This window comes from Mirounga leonina, unplaced genomic scaffold, assembly GCF_011800145.1.
Source record: "Mirounga leonina isolate KUSES-001 unplaced genomic scaffold, KU_Mleo_1.0 Mir_150, whole genome shotgun sequence".
Classification (NCBI taxonomy): domain Eukaryota; kingdom Metazoa; phylum Chordata; class Mammalia; order Carnivora; family Phocidae; genus Mirounga; species Mirounga leonina.
This window is the reverse complement of record NW_023270374.1, coordinates 34,467,567-34,487,135: the sequence shown is the minus strand read 5'-3', so window position 1 is coordinate 34,487,135 and position 19,569 is coordinate 34,467,567. Positions and strand designations below refer to the sequence as shown.

General features: G+C 47.0%; 1 protein-coding gene and 1 pseudogene across 3 annotated transcripts in view; one reads left to right on the top strand and one right to left on the bottom strand.

The window, feature by feature from the left end:
- Nucleotides 1–19,560, bottom strand: part of GDAP1L1 (ganglioside induced differentiation associated protein 1 like 1) — a 47,999-nt gene extending 28,439 nt beyond the window's left edge. Inside the window, exons 1-2 of one of the 3 annotated variants that reach the window (XM_035006363.1) lie at nucleotides 19,433–19,560; nucleotides 18,958–19,005 (exon numbers count right to left, since the gene is read on the bottom strand). In XM_035006363.1, the coding sequence (XP_034862254.1) occupies nucleotides 18,958–18,963 (6 nt within the window). In that variant the 5' untranslated portion in view covers nucleotides 18,964–19,005; nucleotides 19,433–19,560. Of the gene's footprint in view, nucleotides 1–1,459; nucleotides 2,038–11,429; nucleotides 11,496–18,957; nucleotides 19,006–19,432 lie in introns of those variants that run through there. The other 2 variants (XM_035006365.1, XM_035006364.1) reach the window with 2 other exon arrangements.
- Nucleotides 740–942, top strand: LOC118011612 (annotated as a pseudogene).
- Nucleotides 19,561–19,569: the final 9 nt, after the last annotated feature.

Below are 19,569 nucleotides of genomic sequence, written 5' to 3'. Positions count from 1 at the left end.
TAAGACCTTAGAAAATCTGGTCCCTGTAGAGGCCAATTTTGGGCAAAAGGCTTGAGCAGTGGAAACTTGAGCAAGGCAAAAGGGCCCACAGCGACCACCTAGCTGACCCAAACAGGCTCATTAAGAGACCCAACTCAAAAGAGCCATCAGCCCTAACTGACCAGTTACAACCAAGCACAGTTCCTAAGATTACCAAAAAAAAAAAAAAAAAAGTACAATTCCATATGTCCCCATACTCCCTTACTCCACCTTATAACTATAGCTCATGGCAGACAATCTCTCCTTTACTGTCCTGCCAATGCTCCCTTGCAGTGTATCCGATAAACTTCTATCACTTTTGTTCTGCCTTGAGTGAATCTTTCACCCCTGGCACCGCCAGCTGCCACCCAACTGGGATGCCCCACAGTCCCTGTGTCTTCCACCTAACTGCATCCAAGGAGCCCATGTTACAGCAGTTGCACTCAGATGTGTAGTCATCCCCTCAACAAATATTAACTGTGCCCCCACTGCGTGCTAGGCACTTTGATGGCATCAGAAATACGGTGACAAGTAGGACAGACATTGGCCTGCTCTTTGCATTTTTCTTATCGATACATCTGGGAAAGAGTTTCCTATCGACGCAGGTCTAACCCATACTTTAGAACAGTCTACATGGTATGGATGCACTGTAACAAATTTAACAACTCCTATTAACAGACATATACGCTGTTTCTAATTTTTTGTTATAAAAACAAATGCTATCGCTTCTCGGCCTTTTGGCTAAGATCAAGTGTAGTATCTGTTCTTATCAGTTTAATAAAAACAAATGCTGCAGCAAAAATCCTTATTCATACAGATCTGTGCCCATGTTTGAGTATAATTTGTATGATAAATTCTTAGCAGTGGAGTTGCTAGATCGAAGAATATGCCTCTGCCCAAGTTCCCTCCAAAGAGGCTGTTCCAATTTATACTCCCCACTAACAATCGACAAAAGGGCCCATTTCCCTGCACCCTTGCCAACTCAGCATATTTTTTTTCTTTTTGAATCTCTGGGTGAAAAATGGTATATTGTGGCTTTTATTTGCTTCTCTCTTTTGAGTTTTTATGATAAAGAAATTTTCAGACACATGACATAGCAAACAAAATAGCTCAGTGAACACCCATATATCCATCACCTAAGTACAATCATTGGTTAAAACTTGCCACGTTTGTTTAATTTGGGAAGGAGAGTTTGAAGTATTTTGAAATGAATTATAGGCATCATGATATTTCATCCATGAAATACTTCAGTATTAGATACTTTACATCTAATGTAAGTCATTTTCTCACATAAACAACACACTTTTCACATTTAAAAAATTAACAATAAGGCCCTGATATCTAGTTCACATTCCCATTTCTCCTGTCGTACCAGAAATGTCTGCATAGCGAGTTTGAACTAGGATCCACATGAGGACCATGCCATGAATTCTGTTGTTACCTCTCAAGTCTCTTTTATGGAGAATGGTCCTCATTCCTTTATATTTTTCCCCACGATGTTCACTCACAGAGCTCTCCTGTACAATGTTCTGCTTGGGATCCTAATTGGTCATTGTTGCGCCTTTTAACTTGTACTCCCCTCTGTGTTTCCTATAAACTAGCACTTAGGTCTAAAGGATAGACTAGATTCAGGTGAAGCATTTGGGGGCAGGAATTTAACTAATCCTTCGTGGGTGGAGCCGTGTGCTTCATTTTGCCTCGAGTCCGGACATCCACAATATCTTGGTGTCCCACTATTAGTGATACCATGTTTCATTGAGGTGGTGACCACCACTTTCCATGTTAAATGTCCATTTTTCCTCTTCCCACCAGGACCTTATGGGTATCTGGTTTTTCATCCACTGATGGTCCTTGGCTAGACCAATTATCAGGGGCTGTAAAATGATTTTCTAATTTTGCCCTTTCAGGTGCCTTATCAACTGGCATTCTTTGAGTTTCATCTTTTCAACTGTTTCAAATCCATTTTAATTTCTTCCACAGCGAATGGTCTGTGTTTCCGTGCAGACCTGGGCAATTATACCCCAACGTGATGAGTGCTGTGCTGGGGTAAGGATGGGGGGTGTGGCAGAGCCGGGAAGGGGCACCTGCCTGTCCCACCTGGGTGCTGGACATGCCAGCGAAGGCTCTCAGGAGCTGGGGGCTCTCAGTATGGGTTCCTCTGAAGCAGATCCCAAGACGAGAATTCAAGGACAACAGGGCACCCAGGTAGCTCAGTCGGTTAAGCATCCGCCTTAGGCTCAGGTCATGATCCCAGCAGGGAGCCTGCTTCTCCCTCTCCCTCTGCCTGCCTGTCTGCCTATTTGTGATCTCTCTCTGTCAAATAAATAAATAAAATCTTAAAAAAAAAAAAAAGAATTCAAGGACAAGCAGTTAACTTGGGAGAAGGAAACTCTGGGAGGCAAGTGGGGGAATAACATAGGCAAGAAAGGCAGCCTGGGAAGGTGTATTGTCAAGCAAGTTAGCACCCTGGGTGCCTGGAGCTTAATCCCACAGGGAAATCCTGAGGCTGGTGTAAAGCACTTCCCTGAGGAGGAAGAAAGCCAGGGCATTTGCACACGAAGTCCTGTCATTGTTGGAAGGCTGCTTCTTGCAGGGAGTGCTAATTTCCCAGCATTTCAGGCCTGCCCTGAGGTTGGCAGAGAAGCTTCCAGCGACTACAGAAAGCCCTCAGGCAACCCATGTGGGTGCTGCCTGCTGGGGGTCAGCCGGTGTGCACAGAAATGGTAAAAGTAGGGACGGGTAGGGCATTGCCAGCATCTGCTCAGGGACCTCTAAGCAGAGGACTTTAAGAATGAGGAGGAATTAGCCAGATGGAGAGAAGATAGGGAAAGGGATGCATGCTCCAGGCAGAGGGAGGAGCAGGTGCAAAGCCCAGAGGTGAGAGAGAGGGTGCGGTGTTTCAGGGACCCACGGCTGTTCATCTGGCTGGAGACAGAGGTGAGAGATGAGGCTCGGTGGTCATGCCAGGCCTGCTAAGCCACCTTTAGGGGTTATCACATCATGCTGAGGGCACTGGGGAGTCACTGGAGAGTTTTAATCAGGGAAAAGTAACATCCAGTTTGGGTGCCAGAAATCTGAAAACGCCTGAGATACATATACTGACATTCCAATGTATCAATTCACACTGGTGACGAGCTGTTCCTTGCCAGTGATGGGATCACTCCTGCCCTTCTCTCCCTGAGAACCAGGGACGGACTCAGCCACCAAGATGCCTTGAATGTGAACTCAGTGCACAGTGAGGTGGAGAGCCTCAGGGAACTGCTCACTTGGGTCTACTACTGGTAGATTACAATATGTTATGACAGTAACAGCTATGAGGGTTTCCCATGTGCCAGACACTGTGCTAAGCACTTTTTAGTCATTATCTCAAGTGAAGTGAGATTGTTACTATCCTGATCACAGGCATGGGGAAATTGATGCTCAGGTGAATGAAGTTATTAGCCCAAAGCAAAGCGCTAACACCCAAGTCCACAGAGAATGGGAGTTCTAAGTGTCCACACAATAGGGGATTAGATAAATAGAGTACGTCTGTACCATGGAACAATTTATATCCACTAAATGAGTAAGGGTACAATGTAGAGGTTACAGTTAAAAACAGGTTGGAATTATATGAGCTACTCTAAAAATTCTATTTAGCAAGGGTTACTAGAATACTTAAAATATAAAAAGAAAAAAAGCAGGTTACCAAAAAAGTATATACGATTCAATTTTTAAAATAAGTTATAGAAGGATAGTCAGCAAAAGTGGTTACATGGTGGGGCACTTGGGTGGCTCAGTCGGTTGTGTCCGACTCTTAATTTCAGCAAAGGTCACGATCTCAGGGTCGTGAGATTGGGCCCCGCATGGAGTCTGCTTGAGATTCTCTCTCTCCCTCTCCCTTTGTCCCCCACCCCCGGCCCCACTCACGCTCTCTCTAAAATAAATAACACGAACTGTCTGACCCCCCAATCATCAGCTAGGAAGCAGCAGAGCTGGGGTTGGGGTCCAGGTCTACCTGATCCCCAGATACACCTGAGCCCTTTCCTCCACACACCACTGCCTCCACAGATAGCAGACGCTGAACGGGCCACGGCCATGGGTGGGCTGGGGTGGGGGTGGAGGACATCCTTCAGCCTGAAAGGTTCACTCAGGAGATTTTGCTTCCAAGTTTGGGGCAGGATGAATGGTTCTCCTGGGAGTTAGAAGTCACCTGAAGAAATACGCTGTGAAAAATCCTAACAGTGAATGCATCTACTGTCTACATCGATTACCTGAGGGCCTGCTGGCTCAGGAAGCCACAGGGACCCCAGAAATGCCGTAAGGGTGTGGTGGGGAGCACGGTGGATTGGGAGAGCACGTGTTCCACCTGATATACAGCTGGCCGCTCCTTGTTCCAGCCAATCCCTCCCGGAGTGGATTGCAAGCTTGGCTGCCAGCTATTCCAGGTTTTCAAGAACCTGGAGATCCAGAGGTTCACGTGAAATTTCTCATCTTAAAATGTGTTACGAAAAAAAAAAAAAAAAACTGGCTGGCACAGAAATAACAAAACATATTCGTGGGTTGGATCTAAGCCCTCACATCATCAGTTTGCAGCCTCTGCATGAGATAATTTTTGCCACAATCCTAGGGGCAGTATGTCAGTTAACATGGCACTAGCTACTAAAAGAGCGAAACCACAGTGGCTTTACACAGAAGTTATTTTTCACTCATGCAAAGTCCAATTAGCAGTAGGTGGGGGGAAGGTCAGGGAGTTCTCTGCCAACCTTCCCATGTGGCTTCCAAGATCACCCAGGCATTGCGATCCAGCAGGCACTGCTACCCAGTGGGCACACAGTGAAGAGAGAGAGCAGAGGACCTTGTGGGAGGTTTCAGTGGGTGGCAGTCCTCCTTACTTATGCCCTTGTTCCACTGGCCAGAACTCAGTCCTGTGGCCACATCACCAAAGTGCAAAGGAGAGCTGGGAAATGTAATCTCTGGCCTGTGACAGTTTCCAACAAGAACTGTCCCATAGACTGGCTATGCAGACCTCTGGGCTAGTTATATCCATCTCTGCCCCGCACAATTACCATCCTCTCAATTTTACAGATGAAGAGATGAATCTCAGAGAGGCTAAGTGACCTGTGGGAAGTCTTGCAGCTAGGAGCACTGTCTTTCTGACCCCAATCCAGGGACCTTTCCTCTACCTCAGTGTTTCCCAACCTTGCCATTTCCTAAGAATCACCCATGGCACTTGCTAAACATACAGTCCCGGAATGTTCGGCGGAGAGTGTGGTAACCTGTATTTTCATCAAGAACCCCAGATGATTCTTCTCTCAGACTCTGCACCAGGGGCTGCACCTCAGAATCATCTGGGGAGCTTTATGAAATGCTGATCTCTTGGCCCTAACCCCGAGAATTCTGATTCAGTGGGTCTGCAGAGAAGGGCCCTGACACTGACATTTTATTTATTATTTTTTAAAGATTTTATTCATTTATTTGAGACAGAGAGAATGAGAAACAGAGAGCATGAGACGGAGGAGGGTCAGAGGGAGAAGCAGACTCCCTGCCGAGCAGGGAGCCCGATGCGGGACTCGATCCAGGGACTCCAGGATCATGACCTGAGCCGAAGGCAGTCACTTAACCAACTGAACCACCCAGGCGCCCGACACTGACATTTTATAATACTCCCGGGTGACTCTAATGTGCAGCCAGGGCTGGGAACCTCTGCTCCCACACCAAATTAGGCTGGTAAATTTTTCAAATTAAAGCAGCAAGAGAAAGAGAGAGAGATCAATGAGTGAAGCATTTTAAAAACTCAAGTGATTCTAATGTGCAATCTAGGTTGAGACCTTCTCGATAAATGGACAAGAAGACTGAACCAGTAGGTTTGGGGTAAGCCAAACTCTTGGTATTTTTTAAAGCTCCTCCAGGGTATTATGACACCACTGCCCTAGGGCTCTGCTACTCAAAAGGTATCCTCTGAATTATCAGCACATCTCTGGGAGTGTGTAAGCAGAATCTCGGGTCTACCCTAGACCAGCTGAATTAAAATCCCCAGGAGAGGGGCACCTGAGTGGCTCAGTTGGTTAAGCTTCGGCCTTCAGCTCAGGTCATGATCCCAGGGTCCTGGGATCGAGCCCCGCATCGGGCTCCCTGCTCAGCAGAGAGCATGCTTCTCCCTCTGCCTGCCACTGCCTATCTGTGCTCTGTCAAATAAATAAAGTCTTTTAAAAAATAAAATAAAATCCCCAGGAGATAAGCACACACTCTAGGCACACAGGCTCTTTTTTGGGGGAGGACAGCAGATTAGGTCCTCCAATAAGGGCTGGCTCATCTTCTTTCCATCCCCATCCATCCTCCCGAAGCTTGAAGGAGGTTTTCTAGTGTCACCAGCATAATCTGTCCTCAAAGATCTGGGCCTTGCTGCCCCCATGCCGTGGCCATCTGTTCATGGATACTTTGTTTGGTCTGGGCATGTGCATGGTCTGACGAATCAACAGGGGACTTGCAGGTCCCTTCTGCCAGGGGAGGACATCACAGATGCTGGGTGCTGTCTTGGGGGCAGACCATGGGATTGGGTGCTTCACCTGGAGATCTAAAGCTCTTTAGATCTCCAGGTTGGAGAAGAAGGCAGACTTGTTTTGTGAGGTTCTGGGACCAATCAGAGGAAGCTACAGGGAGGGAGGCTGCAGTTCAATATAGGGAAAAGTTTCAAACAAGCACAGGCCAAATTGAGGGTTGTAAGCTTCCTGTTCCCCAAAGAGGACAAGCAAAAGTTGAATGGCCTCCATGCAGGGACACTCGGAGGCAACGTCTGGATTGGATGTGGGCTGGAAGAACTTCCCTCAAGGCTGAGACCCGCAGGCCCCTCAGCGGCTGGGAGGCGGGGTCAAGGAAAAGAGCTCAGGGAGGGAGATGGTTCAGGGTTCTAATGCGCCAACACGCGTGAAGGCAGTTTGCTTAAACACAAATGACCGTGCGTGAAATAGTTTCCGTGTCGGTCTCCACTAGTTTGAAAGCTGTGAGGTCAGCAGCTGGGCTGCCAGTGGAGTCCTCTGCACCTGGCAAAGATACAACAGCATCTGTCCAGTAAATATTTGTTAACTTAAATGCAAATGGCTGAACACGAGCATTAATCTACTTGTCTCTCATTGGTAATTTTTGTACACTGTGGGACAATTTGGCACGCTTTTGTGCCCTTTAAAGCATCTTTGTCAGGTGTTCAAATTGTCCATTCTTCTGCTTGCTTTCTCATTAAGTGCTAATTATTTTTTATCCAGCTTGTATCTGCATGGCATTCTTTGTAATGAAAAAACAACTCATATATCCTAAATGGCCCATAAAGGGGGCGGGTATTAAATCATTCAGGGGCTCTCCTCCGCAAAGCCCATCCACCAATCCAAGTTAAGAACGTCTTATCTGGAAGTGTCTCAACAAGATGCCAACAGCATGGCCTCCAGGTGAGTGTTCTCTGAACTACTTTGTGTTTGGCTGTATGTGTTTTTTTTTTTCTCTTCTGAACATCTATTACTTTTGAATAAGAAAAACTAACCAGCAGGAACTGGACTGGTTTTAAACTCTATTTTAGATCTCTAATTTATTTTAGCCAGTTTTATCTAGTTGGCAATGTTACTGTTTGAGAAAATTACACATGGAAAAACAGAGTGAATGCTTCCAATAACCACTTAACAAGAAAGCTGAGACCCAGAGAAATATGGTGATTTATCTGTCCCAGGACAGGAGGCAAGAGCAGAACTCAGGCCCTGACTTGCAGGTGGGTGTTCTTTTTTTTTTTTCTTTTTAAAGATTTTATTTATTTGAGAGAGAGAGAGCATGTGAGAGAGGGAGAGAGAGAGAGAGAGCACGAGCAGTAGGAAGGGCAGAGGAAGAAGCAGGCTCCCCACTGAGCAGGGAGCCCCATGCAGGGCTTGATCCCAGGACCCTGGGATTATGACCTCAGCCGAAGGTAGACGCTTAACCCACTGAGCCACCCAGGCGCCCCTGGGTGTTCTTTCTTATACACAACTCCCTGCCCTTCCCGCTGTGAACCTCTTACTGTTTTCTCTCACTAAGTCAGCAATGCAGGGCTGTCTCAGGCATTCATGGCCTCACAGGTTGGATATTTCATTTCATGGACAGGATCTGTGTAGATTCCAGAGTGGAGAGAGCCATCAGACCAGGCAGCCTCCACACATGCCTTTGCTTACTGGAAAACCACAACAGGCTGCAGATCAAATGCACAGAACTTCTGGCAGAAGCCTGTCCCTGGCACCAGGGCCACTCTGAAAGTCTGCTATTGGGTGATCTGCAAAAACTGCAGGCAAGTCTGTGCCATTTCTGCCATGTGGGACATCTTCTTGGGAGTATTCAGGATTGCTGAGAAGTTCTCCATGGATACTTCCTCCAGTCTGGCTGGCTCTGGCTTCTCGGAGCCAAGTGAAAGGTGTAGGGCACTTCTCCAGGGGTCCCCGCCATGCTGAGCAGGGCTTAGGACTGGGCTCCACTCCTTTTCCATTTGATAGGACCCAGCAGAGAGAATTCAAAAGCATTCATGCTGCCCCAGAACCTATGGGAGCAGCTCTGGGCTCTGCAGAAGCACCAGGGGCTGGGCTCAGCTGTGACAGGCTGGAAAATTCATAGGGTGAATGGATCGCAGGTCTCACAGCTGAGAAATGAGCATAAGGGTTTTTTATTGTTTTGTTTTCCCTGGCATCTGGGCAGATGAGTCCACGGTGGATGTTCTGGGTGTCCTAAGGTCAGCTGCAGAATACATTTCATTGTGGGGCCCTGGTCTGCGATAAAGAGTATCTCTGGGCTAAGATGATTCTCGGAGGTGGTTCCTGGGTTTGGGGTCCACTGGGAGAAGGTGCTTTGGAAGCGCAGTAGAGAAATCCTGAAAGCCAGAGAATGAGAGACTTGAACCTAAAGCACTGACAGGTTCTTAAGGCCCACCCTGAGAAATTCTTTATCCTTATCAGGGGAAGACAAATAGGCACTTACATGACTAAATCTTAAGAACAGATTGCATAGTAATAATCAAAGAGGTGTTGATTTAAAAAAAAAATCTTCAGTGGCTTTTCAAGAAAATTATATTAATCATAACAAATTCAAATAATATATAATGTAAGAAGTAAATACAACTCCACTGTCCTGAAGAGGTACAAAATAAGGTAAGGTATCATTTTCAAACTATCAGATAGGCAAGCTTAAAAAAATGGTCATCTCCAGCCCTGGCAAGGGTGTAGGCCAGGGTTTTTTAACCTCAGCACTCGTGACGTAATTCTTTCTTTGTGGTGGGGGCTCTCCTGTTGACTGTGGGATGCTTAGCAGCGTCCCTAGCCCCTACCCCCTAGACACCAGTAGCATCTCCAGCACTACCTCCCAGGCTGTGACAACCAAGAATGTCTCCAAGCACTGTCAAATGTCCCCCCCGGGGGGGGGGGAGGGTACAAAATGAGCCCCTGGCTAAGAGCCATTGTAGGCAAATGGACACCCCAAACACCACTGGTGGGAGTGGAATCTGGCAGTTTAACATACTTATCAGATATTAAAATTTGTGTCACAGAGTGCCTAGGTGGCTCAGTCAGTTAAGCGTCTGCCTTCGGCTCAGGTCATGAGGATCTCAGGGTCCTGGGGTCGAACCCCACATCGGACTTCCTGCTCAGCAGGGAGTTGGCCGCTCCCTCTCCCTCTGCCCCTCCCCTCCTGCTTATTCTCTCAAATCAATCAATCAATCTTTTAAAAAATTTTGTGTCACAAGGAACTTCACTTTAAAATACATTTACAGGAGGGGCGCCTGGGTGGCTCAGTCGTTAAGCGTCTGCCTTCGGCTCAGGTCATGATCCCAGGGTCCTGGGATCGAGTCCCACATCGGGCTCCCTGCTCGGCGGGAAGCCTGCTTCTCCCTCTCCGCTCCCCCTGCTTGTGTTCCCTCTCCCGCTGTGTCTCTGTCAGATAAATAAATAAAATCTTTAAAATAAATAAATACATTTACAGGAGTACAAACTTGTTCAACGAGCACTAATGATAATAATGGATAATGGGTTGGGGCGCCTGGGTGGCTCAGTCGGTTAAGCGTCTGCCTTCGGCTCAGGTCATGATCCTGGAGTCCCAGGATCGAGTCCCGCATCGGGCTCCCTGCTCGGCGGGGAGTCTGCTTCTCCCTCTCACCCTCCTCCCTCTCCTGCTGTCTCTCATTCTCTCTCTCTCAAATAAATAAATAAAATCTTAAAAAAATAATAATGGATAATGGCACTAGTGGTTAATGCAGCGCTATTGGTAATATTTTAAAAACTGGTAATGATATAAATAACATTGGTAGGAAATTGCTTAAATATCTATCTATCTATCTGGCTGCAAAATGCCCAGACACACAACTGAATTAGGCCTGATATACAGAGGTCTTCAAGATAAAATTATGGGGGGAGGGGGCACCTGGGTGGCTCAGTCAGTTGAGTGGCTGCCTCAGGTCATGATTTCAGGGTCCTGGAATCAAGCCCCACACCGGGCTCTCTGCCCAGCAAGGAGTTGCTTGTCCCTCTCCCTCTGATCCTCCCCCATTCCTGCTCTCTCTCAAATAAATAAATAATCTTAAAAAAAATTGTTATGGGGGAAAAAGCAAGGTGCAGAAGAGTGTAGAGAACTTTTTTTTTTTTTTTAAGATTTTATTTATTTATTTGACAGAGAGAGACACAGTGAGAGAGGGAACACAAGCAGGGGGAGTGGGAGGGGGTGAAGCAGGCTTCCGGCCGAGCAGGGAGCCCGATGCGGGGCTCGATCCCAGGACTCCAGGATCATGACCTGAGCTGAAGGCAGTCGCTTAACCAACTGAGCCACCCAGGCGCCCGAGAATGTTTTTGTAAAGTTTAAAGAACAAAATTGTATGAATAAGTGGATGTGTGTGTATATATGTGTATGTGTGTGTGTGTATATATGTATATAGAAAAATATGTACATCAAAATATGTATGGATCCATGTTTTTTTTTTTTTTTTAAAGATTTTATTTTATTTATTTGACAGAGAGAGAGAGAGACAGCTAGAGAAGGAACACAAGCAGGGGGAGTGGGAGAGGGAGAAGCAGGCCCCTGGCCGAGCAGGGAGCCCGATGCGGGGCCCGATCCCAGGACCCCGGGATCATGACCCGAGCCGAAGGCAGACGCTGAACGACTGAGCTACCCAGGTGCCCCTGGATCCATGTTTTTAAAGGCTGGAAGAGAGTGCACTAAACCACACACTGTGGCTATCTTTCTGCAGAGTAGGGTGGAGGGGTACGGGGTGGGGGGACATCTAGGTTTTTCCATCTCTACTTTAAATATTTCAGAATCACTTGTATCATTTTACAACAAGGGCGTTGTGCAATAATAAAGATAAAAGAAAGAAGTAGAAAAGAGAAGGAGAACGAGAAAGGGACTGTGGCTGGAGCCCTGCCTGCTCTCCCCTGGGGTAAGTGAACCTGGCTCAGAGGCTTGCCCTGCACTTCGAAGATTCCAAGGCAGCATGAGAGATACCACGGCACCAGATCTTCAAAGCAGTTCTTCTAGTTGGTGGGGGGCGGGGGCGGTTATCTCCATCCTGCAAATGGGGAGACTGAGACTCAGGGAGTGCCATGATTCACCCAAGGGCCCACGTCTCTGGAGTCCCAGGGACCACTCCCCCAAAGTCATGGGAGCAGGTCCAGCCACAGGCTCCCACAACCACGGGCCTCACAAGCCTGCCCTGTTCAAATGCTCCTACTTGTGGTCTCTACGCCTACAACTCTTCTTCAGCTCTTACTCCTTCAAGCAAAGCTGGTATTCCTCTCCCAAGGTCATTTTCCTCCTTCTGGCTCTCCTTTGCTGAAGGCATCATGCTTTAGGAAGAGGAGGGATTTGAGATCCAACCCCTGTCACTCACCAGCTCAACTGGTGACTTCACCTCTCTAGGCTTCATCTGTAAAATGGAGATAAATGTACCTAACACCCCGAGTTGTTTTGAGGCTTAAAGGAACCACATTTGCAAATGCATTTTGTAAAACAGAAAGCACTTACAGATATTAGCTGATTTTATTTTGGCAAAATAAAACTCTAGCTCTCTTCCTATGGGGTTAGAGTAACATTGCTGGGGTCACTACAAGGGAGAAGACACTGAATGGAAATCTGAACCTGAAATATTGTACAAAGATTTACAATATATTGCAATACGTTGAGAAGGCCACAGAGAGTTCAGAAAATGGGTCAGTCCATCCAAGCTAGGTCAATCTGATTCTTAGTCCAGCTAGAAGGACCCTTGAAGGGGATAGGAATTCTAGCTCCCTGACAGGGGACATATGGGCCGAAGATCTAGATGTGGTGTCAACAGCAAGCTTCCACCAAAGCTGTGGAAGACACTTACTGTTTCTGCCTGCCTGTTCCCTCTATCCCTTTCTTTAGGTAATAGCAACCCATCTTTTCCTTTGGTGAAATGCCCTAACCGTTCTCTGTAGTCTTGGTGCGATGGCCAAAGTGCCTTGCTCTCTAAGAGGTGGGCACTCTATCAAGCAGTGCCCCGGCCATTTAGTCAGTGGTCTTTGCGGCTCCGGAGCCACTGCTCAGCTCTGAGTCTGAAATTTTTCTTGAATCCATAGTGAGATAAGAGTCTTAAAATCTGGCTTTTTGGGGAGGAAAAAAGATTTCCTAATTTCCAAACTCTCTATAGATCAAGAACACAAATTGGGGGTGAGAGGATACAGATTCTCTATAAGCCACAGTGGGAGGATGACACACTGTAAGATTAAAGAGGTTCCCATACAGTGGGAAGGGACAAAGGCCTTCTGGGCCTGCCCAGGAGAAAAAGCAGGACAAGTGTTCTGGTCTGCCCTCCTCGAAAGGCCTCTCAGAGGAGACCACACCAGCTGGGCCGCAGCACCAAGTTGGCACCTCAGCTGTAAAAGTAGCCCAAGGAGATGAGACGGTGCACAAGGGCAGTTCTCTCCTTCCCCTTCCACCGTGTGCCATGTCGGTAATCTGGAAGTGTATGCCTGCCCCAGTGAGGGGTTGGGCAGACAAGGAAAGCTCAGGAGACAAGCCGAGAGGACTGTGGCACATGACGACCTCATGACTAGAAACACTGGCAATGTTCATGATTCTGCTCAGGAAGGAAACCAGACCAGCCCTGTCTTGGTGGGTCCCACCAGAATCCATAATGCCGAGGGACAAGTCCAGAGCAGCCACATGGCTGGGAAGACCAGCAACGGGGAGGGAACATACCTGAACCACAAAGCTCATTTGCTGCCCCTTCCTCCTGCCCAGATGCCACTTGAGGGGGGAGGACGGAAGAAGAGGGAGGGGAGAAAACCCTGAAATACTGAATATTTATGCACAGTACGAACTGGAAGAGAGGGAAACAGCCCCCAGCACTGGGAGAATGGAGTCTGAGATCCAGGCAAGAGGAGTGAAACACAGGAAGTTGTACAGTTTCGGACCAGAGTAGCAGCGGGTAAAATCTGACGCTGCTAAGGGGCCAAAGAACTTGACTATTGCACAGAGGGGCACAGAAGAATGAAAAACGGGACTAAATCACTGTGACGACGATGTCCCGGAGAAGCTGCCTGGGAATTCCTGGCAGCCGGCAGAGGCTCTGGTCTCCAATCCGAGAAGGCCTGGTCATTCAGCGTTCCTGTTGGTTTAGTGACCTTTCTGATATCCTTTCCGAGAGAGCCACAGATTTTTCTCCTCTCAGACACAGCGTCATCCTGAAGAGCACGTGAGATGACAGGAGTGGGAGGCAAGGCCCCTGAGGACCAGCAGCTGGGTAGAGGAGGAGTGGCTGAGAGCAGGGCCATAGAAGCCAGAAGGGGACTGGAGTTAAGGAGGTCATGTCCAGTGTCAGTACTCAGAACTCAAGCAACATAAGAACTGAGGAAGAGCCCGCTAGATTCAGCAACAAGGAAGTTACTTGTGACCGCAGCAAGATGTTTCCGTGGGGATAGAAGTCAGGCTGCAGTGGGCAGTGGGCTGAGGAGAGTGAGAATTGAAGTAGTAGAGATACTATGGTTTTAAGGGGGAGGAAAGGACAGGAGCTTTAGGTGGGATCTGGGTAGAAGGGGGCTTCGTGGGTTTAGGTTTTCTCCCATTGTTTTTGTATTTTAAAGGATGAGAAAAGGTACCGTATGTGTTTGCATGTATGGAAAAATGGAGTGAGTCCCCTGAGAACAGGGGCAAGATGGGAACCAAAGTGGTGTCAAAGTAGGGACTGATCTGAGAGAGAAGGGGAAGGAATGGCTATAGAGACGGGCCACGAGGAAAGGACACAGAACAAGACCTTATATCCAACGGCTTCTGAGAACACAGGTGCACCTTTCTGGTGAAATCTTTTCTTTTTCCCTTGGGCAGAATTAGACACTCATGAGTGTATAAGCAGAGAATGAAGAAATATCTTGACAAACTATAGCTAAATGTCAACGCTTGAGAGGGAAGATTGGTTAAGAGACCATGAAGGGCAAGGGAAGAATTCTTGGAGTTAGGCTGAGCCAGGAAACCATAATATAACAGTTCAAATGTAGAGTAAGTTGAAGACTTATCAAGACTTAATTCAAATTGAAAAACTCAAAGCAGCCATTGTGAACTGGCAGACAGAGTAAGTATGAGGACCTAAAGGCTTAGTTCAACAGCCTTGGAGCAGGGGCTCTTCGCATTTTCAGTCGTTGTTTTGCATAGGTAATACATCATCAGGATCCAACAGTCAGAATATAAGGTCCAGGCTGTCCCCACCCAGCCCCATGTATCTTCCTGTGCCTTGGATAGGTCCACGGGGCTGCCCCACAGATCTCCCGAGTTCAGTGTGTCTAAACTCAGCTCCTTATTTAGAGGCATCTCACTCCAGGCAGGCAGTGAGAGCAGCCTTCAGCCAGACTGCCTTGGTTCAAATTCCAGCCACACCACTTCTGAGCTGTGTGACCTCAGACAAGTTACTGTACCTCTCTGTCAGTTACCTCATCTGGAAAATGAAGATGATAATGGTACTCTCATGAGACTGTTGAGAGGATGAGACTGAGTTGGCGGACACACAGTAAGAGCTGAAAGAGTATGAGCTTTTATTATTATCCCCCATTTAAATGTTGTTCTCCATCTGTTTGTTTGCTGCCTGTTGGATTCAGTAGGGTGACATTAGAAATAGGTAACAATACCTAATCAGTGGCTCAAACCAGAAAGCAGATTTTCATGATCCACATTCGCTCACTGTCCATCCTGTTCACATTTAATCTCTCACCGAAGCCCAATGTAGTAAACTTTCAACCTGCTACCCTGCTCTCCAGGCCTATGACCACCTGCTCTTTAGATCACTGCTAACGCAGGCCCAGATCACCGTGCCATCCAGGCTCTAACCAGAGTAATAGTTATAAAATGAAATGGTCATTTCTCTTCTCTTCCACAGTCCCCACGATTCTGAAAATAAACCCCCTGACACGGTCTCTAAAATGAAGACCCTTCATGACATGATGGGATTCCTGCTATCACCTGCACTTCAAACTCCTGATGCCCAAAACTAAACTCCCCAATTCCCCAAACTCACTGGCTTCCTGGATTTCCCTCCCTGGTGAATGGTGCCACCTACTGGCCACTCGTTCACTCAGGCCAGACATCTCTGACCAGCATGCCCAGCCAAGTCCCGCTAATCTTAGAAGCTGTGGCCCCTTAGGTGTCTTTACCCCCTTCAGCCACTGTTCCAGTTCTGGCCTTCATTTACATTAATTCAAATGTCTTCAAACTGACCTTTCTTACATTCCCCTTCTTCCTCATCTACTTTCTAAGAGGCTGCCAGAGTGCTAGAAATGGTCCATCGGTGTATCACTATTTTGCTTATGGATGAAACGCAAGCTATTTAACACGACTCTCTCCTTGAGTTGGCTTGGGCTCCCTCCAGTCTCATCCTTGTCCTTTCCCACTTCCCAGGTCAATGTCTGACTTTCAAGTTTAGACAGAACCTCCTCAGGAAGCCTTGTCTGAGACATCCCCCTGCATCTCCAGACCGGCCTAGGCAACCCTTCTGGGTGCCCGTAGGGCATCTGGTGCCTCTACTTATACACAGCACTGGGCAAGCAGCAGGTATTCACTAGAGTCTGTGGAAAGAAGAGTAGGAACTGAGGACAAGCAAAGCAACACGACACCCTGTAGTCCCACGGCAGAGACCAGGACGCAGCTCTCTTCCCTCTCCCAGACTTCCAAAAGGACACCACGTATTTACTCCCCACTACCACACTGCTTTGATAACAGAAGTATTTCATAACAGGATAAGGGTGGGGGATTAAAAATATTTAAATAGTTTCTGGCACATAGTGAACGCTCAATGCTTTCACTTGACAAGTAATTACTGAATGCCAACTCTGTGCCAGGCAAGAGTTTGGGCCCTGGGGATAGACTGTATTTTCATCAACTCTAAGACACCACTGTTTTAAAGACTCCCCATTTATTGTAGGTATAATCAAGGGAAAAAACACATGCTACCAGGACACAGCTGTCAATTATAAGACACATCCATTTTTTCCAGAGTGCTAAACTGTGGGAAATATCATCTAGGAGTCAATGAGAAAAGTAGTGATAAACAAAAGAAACAAAGTCTCTGTTCTCACTTCTATTCTAGTGAGGGGAGTGGTAACAAATATATATGATCAGGTAGTGGTAAGTGCTATAATGAAAAATAAAACCAGTTCAAGGGATACAGATAAAGGGGGCTTCTGGGGTAGCCAGGAAAGGCCCTGATGGGGAACCGATATGAGCAGAGACTTCAATGAAGAGGAGAGTGTGGGCAAACAACGTTCCAAGCAGAGGGAACATCAAATACAAAAGGCCTGAGGGAAATGGGCCTGGTAAGTTCAGGAACAGGCAAGTCAAGTGCAGCTGGAACAGAGTGCCACACACTCAGCAGCACATTTTCTCAAGCCCAGTGTATTTCCAGTGAAAGCAAGGATGCCTGATCTAGTTAGGGTGTGTTAAGGGGAAGATGGGTAAAGGCTAAGAAAAGTGGCCTAACTCAGTGACCAGCAAGGTGAGTGTGGAGTCAGACGGCCTAGATTTGAATCCCAATTCTGGCACTTACAAGCTGTGTAACCTTGGATAAGTTATCTAACTGCTCTGATCCTTACTCAGCTGTAAAATGGACAAAATAAAAGCAACTGCTTTGCAAGTTGGCTATGAAGATTAAATGAGACAATCCTTGTTGATCATTACCATCACCATCTTCTAATCCAAAGTCATTTTCAAAATTGTATCAAGGTAAGGAATAATGTTTTTGAGGCTTAAAATCCTTAAGACGACTATTCCAGATTACCAGCTGGTAGGATGGCAGCCACATGGTTGGGAAAATAAATTTTTTTGAAGGTTTTGAACTTGCCTTCTTCAAAGTTATTTTTTTTAAATCAAAGTTATCTTCCTTTGTATATTGATTGTTTCTGCAGTATAATTTGATGAAATGAAGTGTCCTATATTCAATCAGTTATAAGATACATGGAATAGGAAGTACTGCCAAAGGAAATTTTACAGCTACCATAGTTTTCTGATGAAATGACATTACTACGTGCATTAAGTTAATACCTAGCCAATTTCCTAAATACAGAAAGTCTGCACATAAGTTCGGGGCTTTTTCCATGACTGGGAAGACCCTGTGTTGCTATTACAGGAGGCATATCTGGCTTTTTGTTCCCTCAGATCACATGTTTTAAGTAGCTTCTCTATCTCATTCTGTCATGAGGTACCACACAGTGAGCCAGGCCTGTCTGTGATGACTTGAAATTTCAGGCCACAGCAGGTGGTGTGAGTTAACGGACTTCGGAGGTATTCCCCAGAGGTTCCCGCCTTCCAAATATTCCCTGAGTAATGAGCCAGTCTCAGAAAGCATCTGACTTTATGATGGAGATATGCTTACATGAAGCACTTAAAAATTTTTTGGTTGTTAGTATTTAATGCCATAATGGAAGGAAGTAAGGTAGAATGAAGAATTCACCAAAACTGTATTTAGTACCTACTAGCCTCCAGGAATTGTTAGGCTTTGGGGATTCGTTACCAATCTAGATACAGTCCTTCCCCTTAACTATGTGAGAATTTTATCTGAAGCAGTATTTTCAAATGACAGCTTAATAACACATATTTAAGTCTTGACGCAACTCACTTTGGAACTCCTGAGAAAAAAATGCACCATATTTTCCTCTTTTTTATTCTTTTCTAAGAGATGTTGAGAAATGGGCAGCAGTAGATGGACAGGCTTTTGAGACAGATTAAATCCTGACTCAGTCACTTACTAGCACTGGGTGACAGGACAAGGGGAGCTAGAACAAGGGATCTAACATCTGAGTTCCAGGCATCCTCATCTGTAAACTGTACAAAGTCACAAGAATATTACATGAGAGAACACGCACATTGCTGCCATTATTATTAGCATTATTAGGTTTGATGTTGGAACTTCATAATTAACAGATTTTTTTCATCCCCTGTCAGTTAATGAACCTTTGGCAGGAACAAGGAGAACTTAAAATGTTTTACCCAGGGCCCACTACGTGCTTTATGCTTAACATCCTTATACAATGACATGTCGATTCCACTCCCAGACATGGGTCAGGAATTCCAAGGTCTGGCTGTAGTTAGGCTGGACAGACTAAACTATTTCCAGCAGCCTATCTAGTTAGGTGACTATACCTGAGTATCAGGGGGTGGGGATGGGAGGGCCCAGTTTTGGCTTAGGTAACAACCCTCACCCTAGTGTTGGGCCAGAACCAACTCTAGTCAACTCTTCTTTCAATTAAGGAAAGCTATCTTTTCCACAAAGCTCGGAGAAGCACAGCTACTTCAGCAGCATCATTCCCGGTGAGGGGGGGGGGGGGGGGGGGGGGGAGTTTGCAACTGCTGCACACATCACCCCTTCTCTGCCTTTCATCTGAGCAACTGTCAGAGTCCTACTAATGGAAAGATCCCTTAAAATCACCTAGTTAGGTGAACTGCCCCATAAGCCTTTTTGCAAAATTTAGTGCGTACGTGCATTTCTCCGTGGAGTTCTCACTAGATTTTCCAAGGAGTCCGTGCCTGAAAAAAAAAAAAAAACGAGATTCGCTGATACAGCCCACTTCCTCACTGAACAGCTGGAGAAACTGTGGCCCGGACAGGTAAAAACAGCCGTCTCAAGTCAGACAGAGGCATTACAGCCATTCCAATTCTGGCCTCATTCATGGCCCTGGCCGTGATTGATAACCTGCCCCGCGTCTCTGCAGGCCAGGAAACGAGGGCTTGCGTCCGAGCTCTGGAGATGGTGCAGGCCGTCCGGTTCCTTCGCACCAAGGAGACTCGGGCCAAGAGCTCAGCGGGGCTCCGGTGCCGCGAAGATTCCCCCACCCCGGCCTCGGCCCCCGGAATTTCCGTTGCCATGGTGACTCCAGGGCGAGCACCAGGCCCAGGGAGGCCTTGGGAAGTGAGGCGGCGGGGCGACTGCGAAGAACAGCCCCTACTCACTCACCTGACAGAGAGGAAGCGGACACGCCCCAAACGCAGGTCCCGAGCGAACCCACGGAGGACCGAGGACTAAGCGAGGAGAATAACAGGAAATGACGTAGACGCACGTGCTTCCGAGAGGGGCGGGTACAGGGCTTTCGA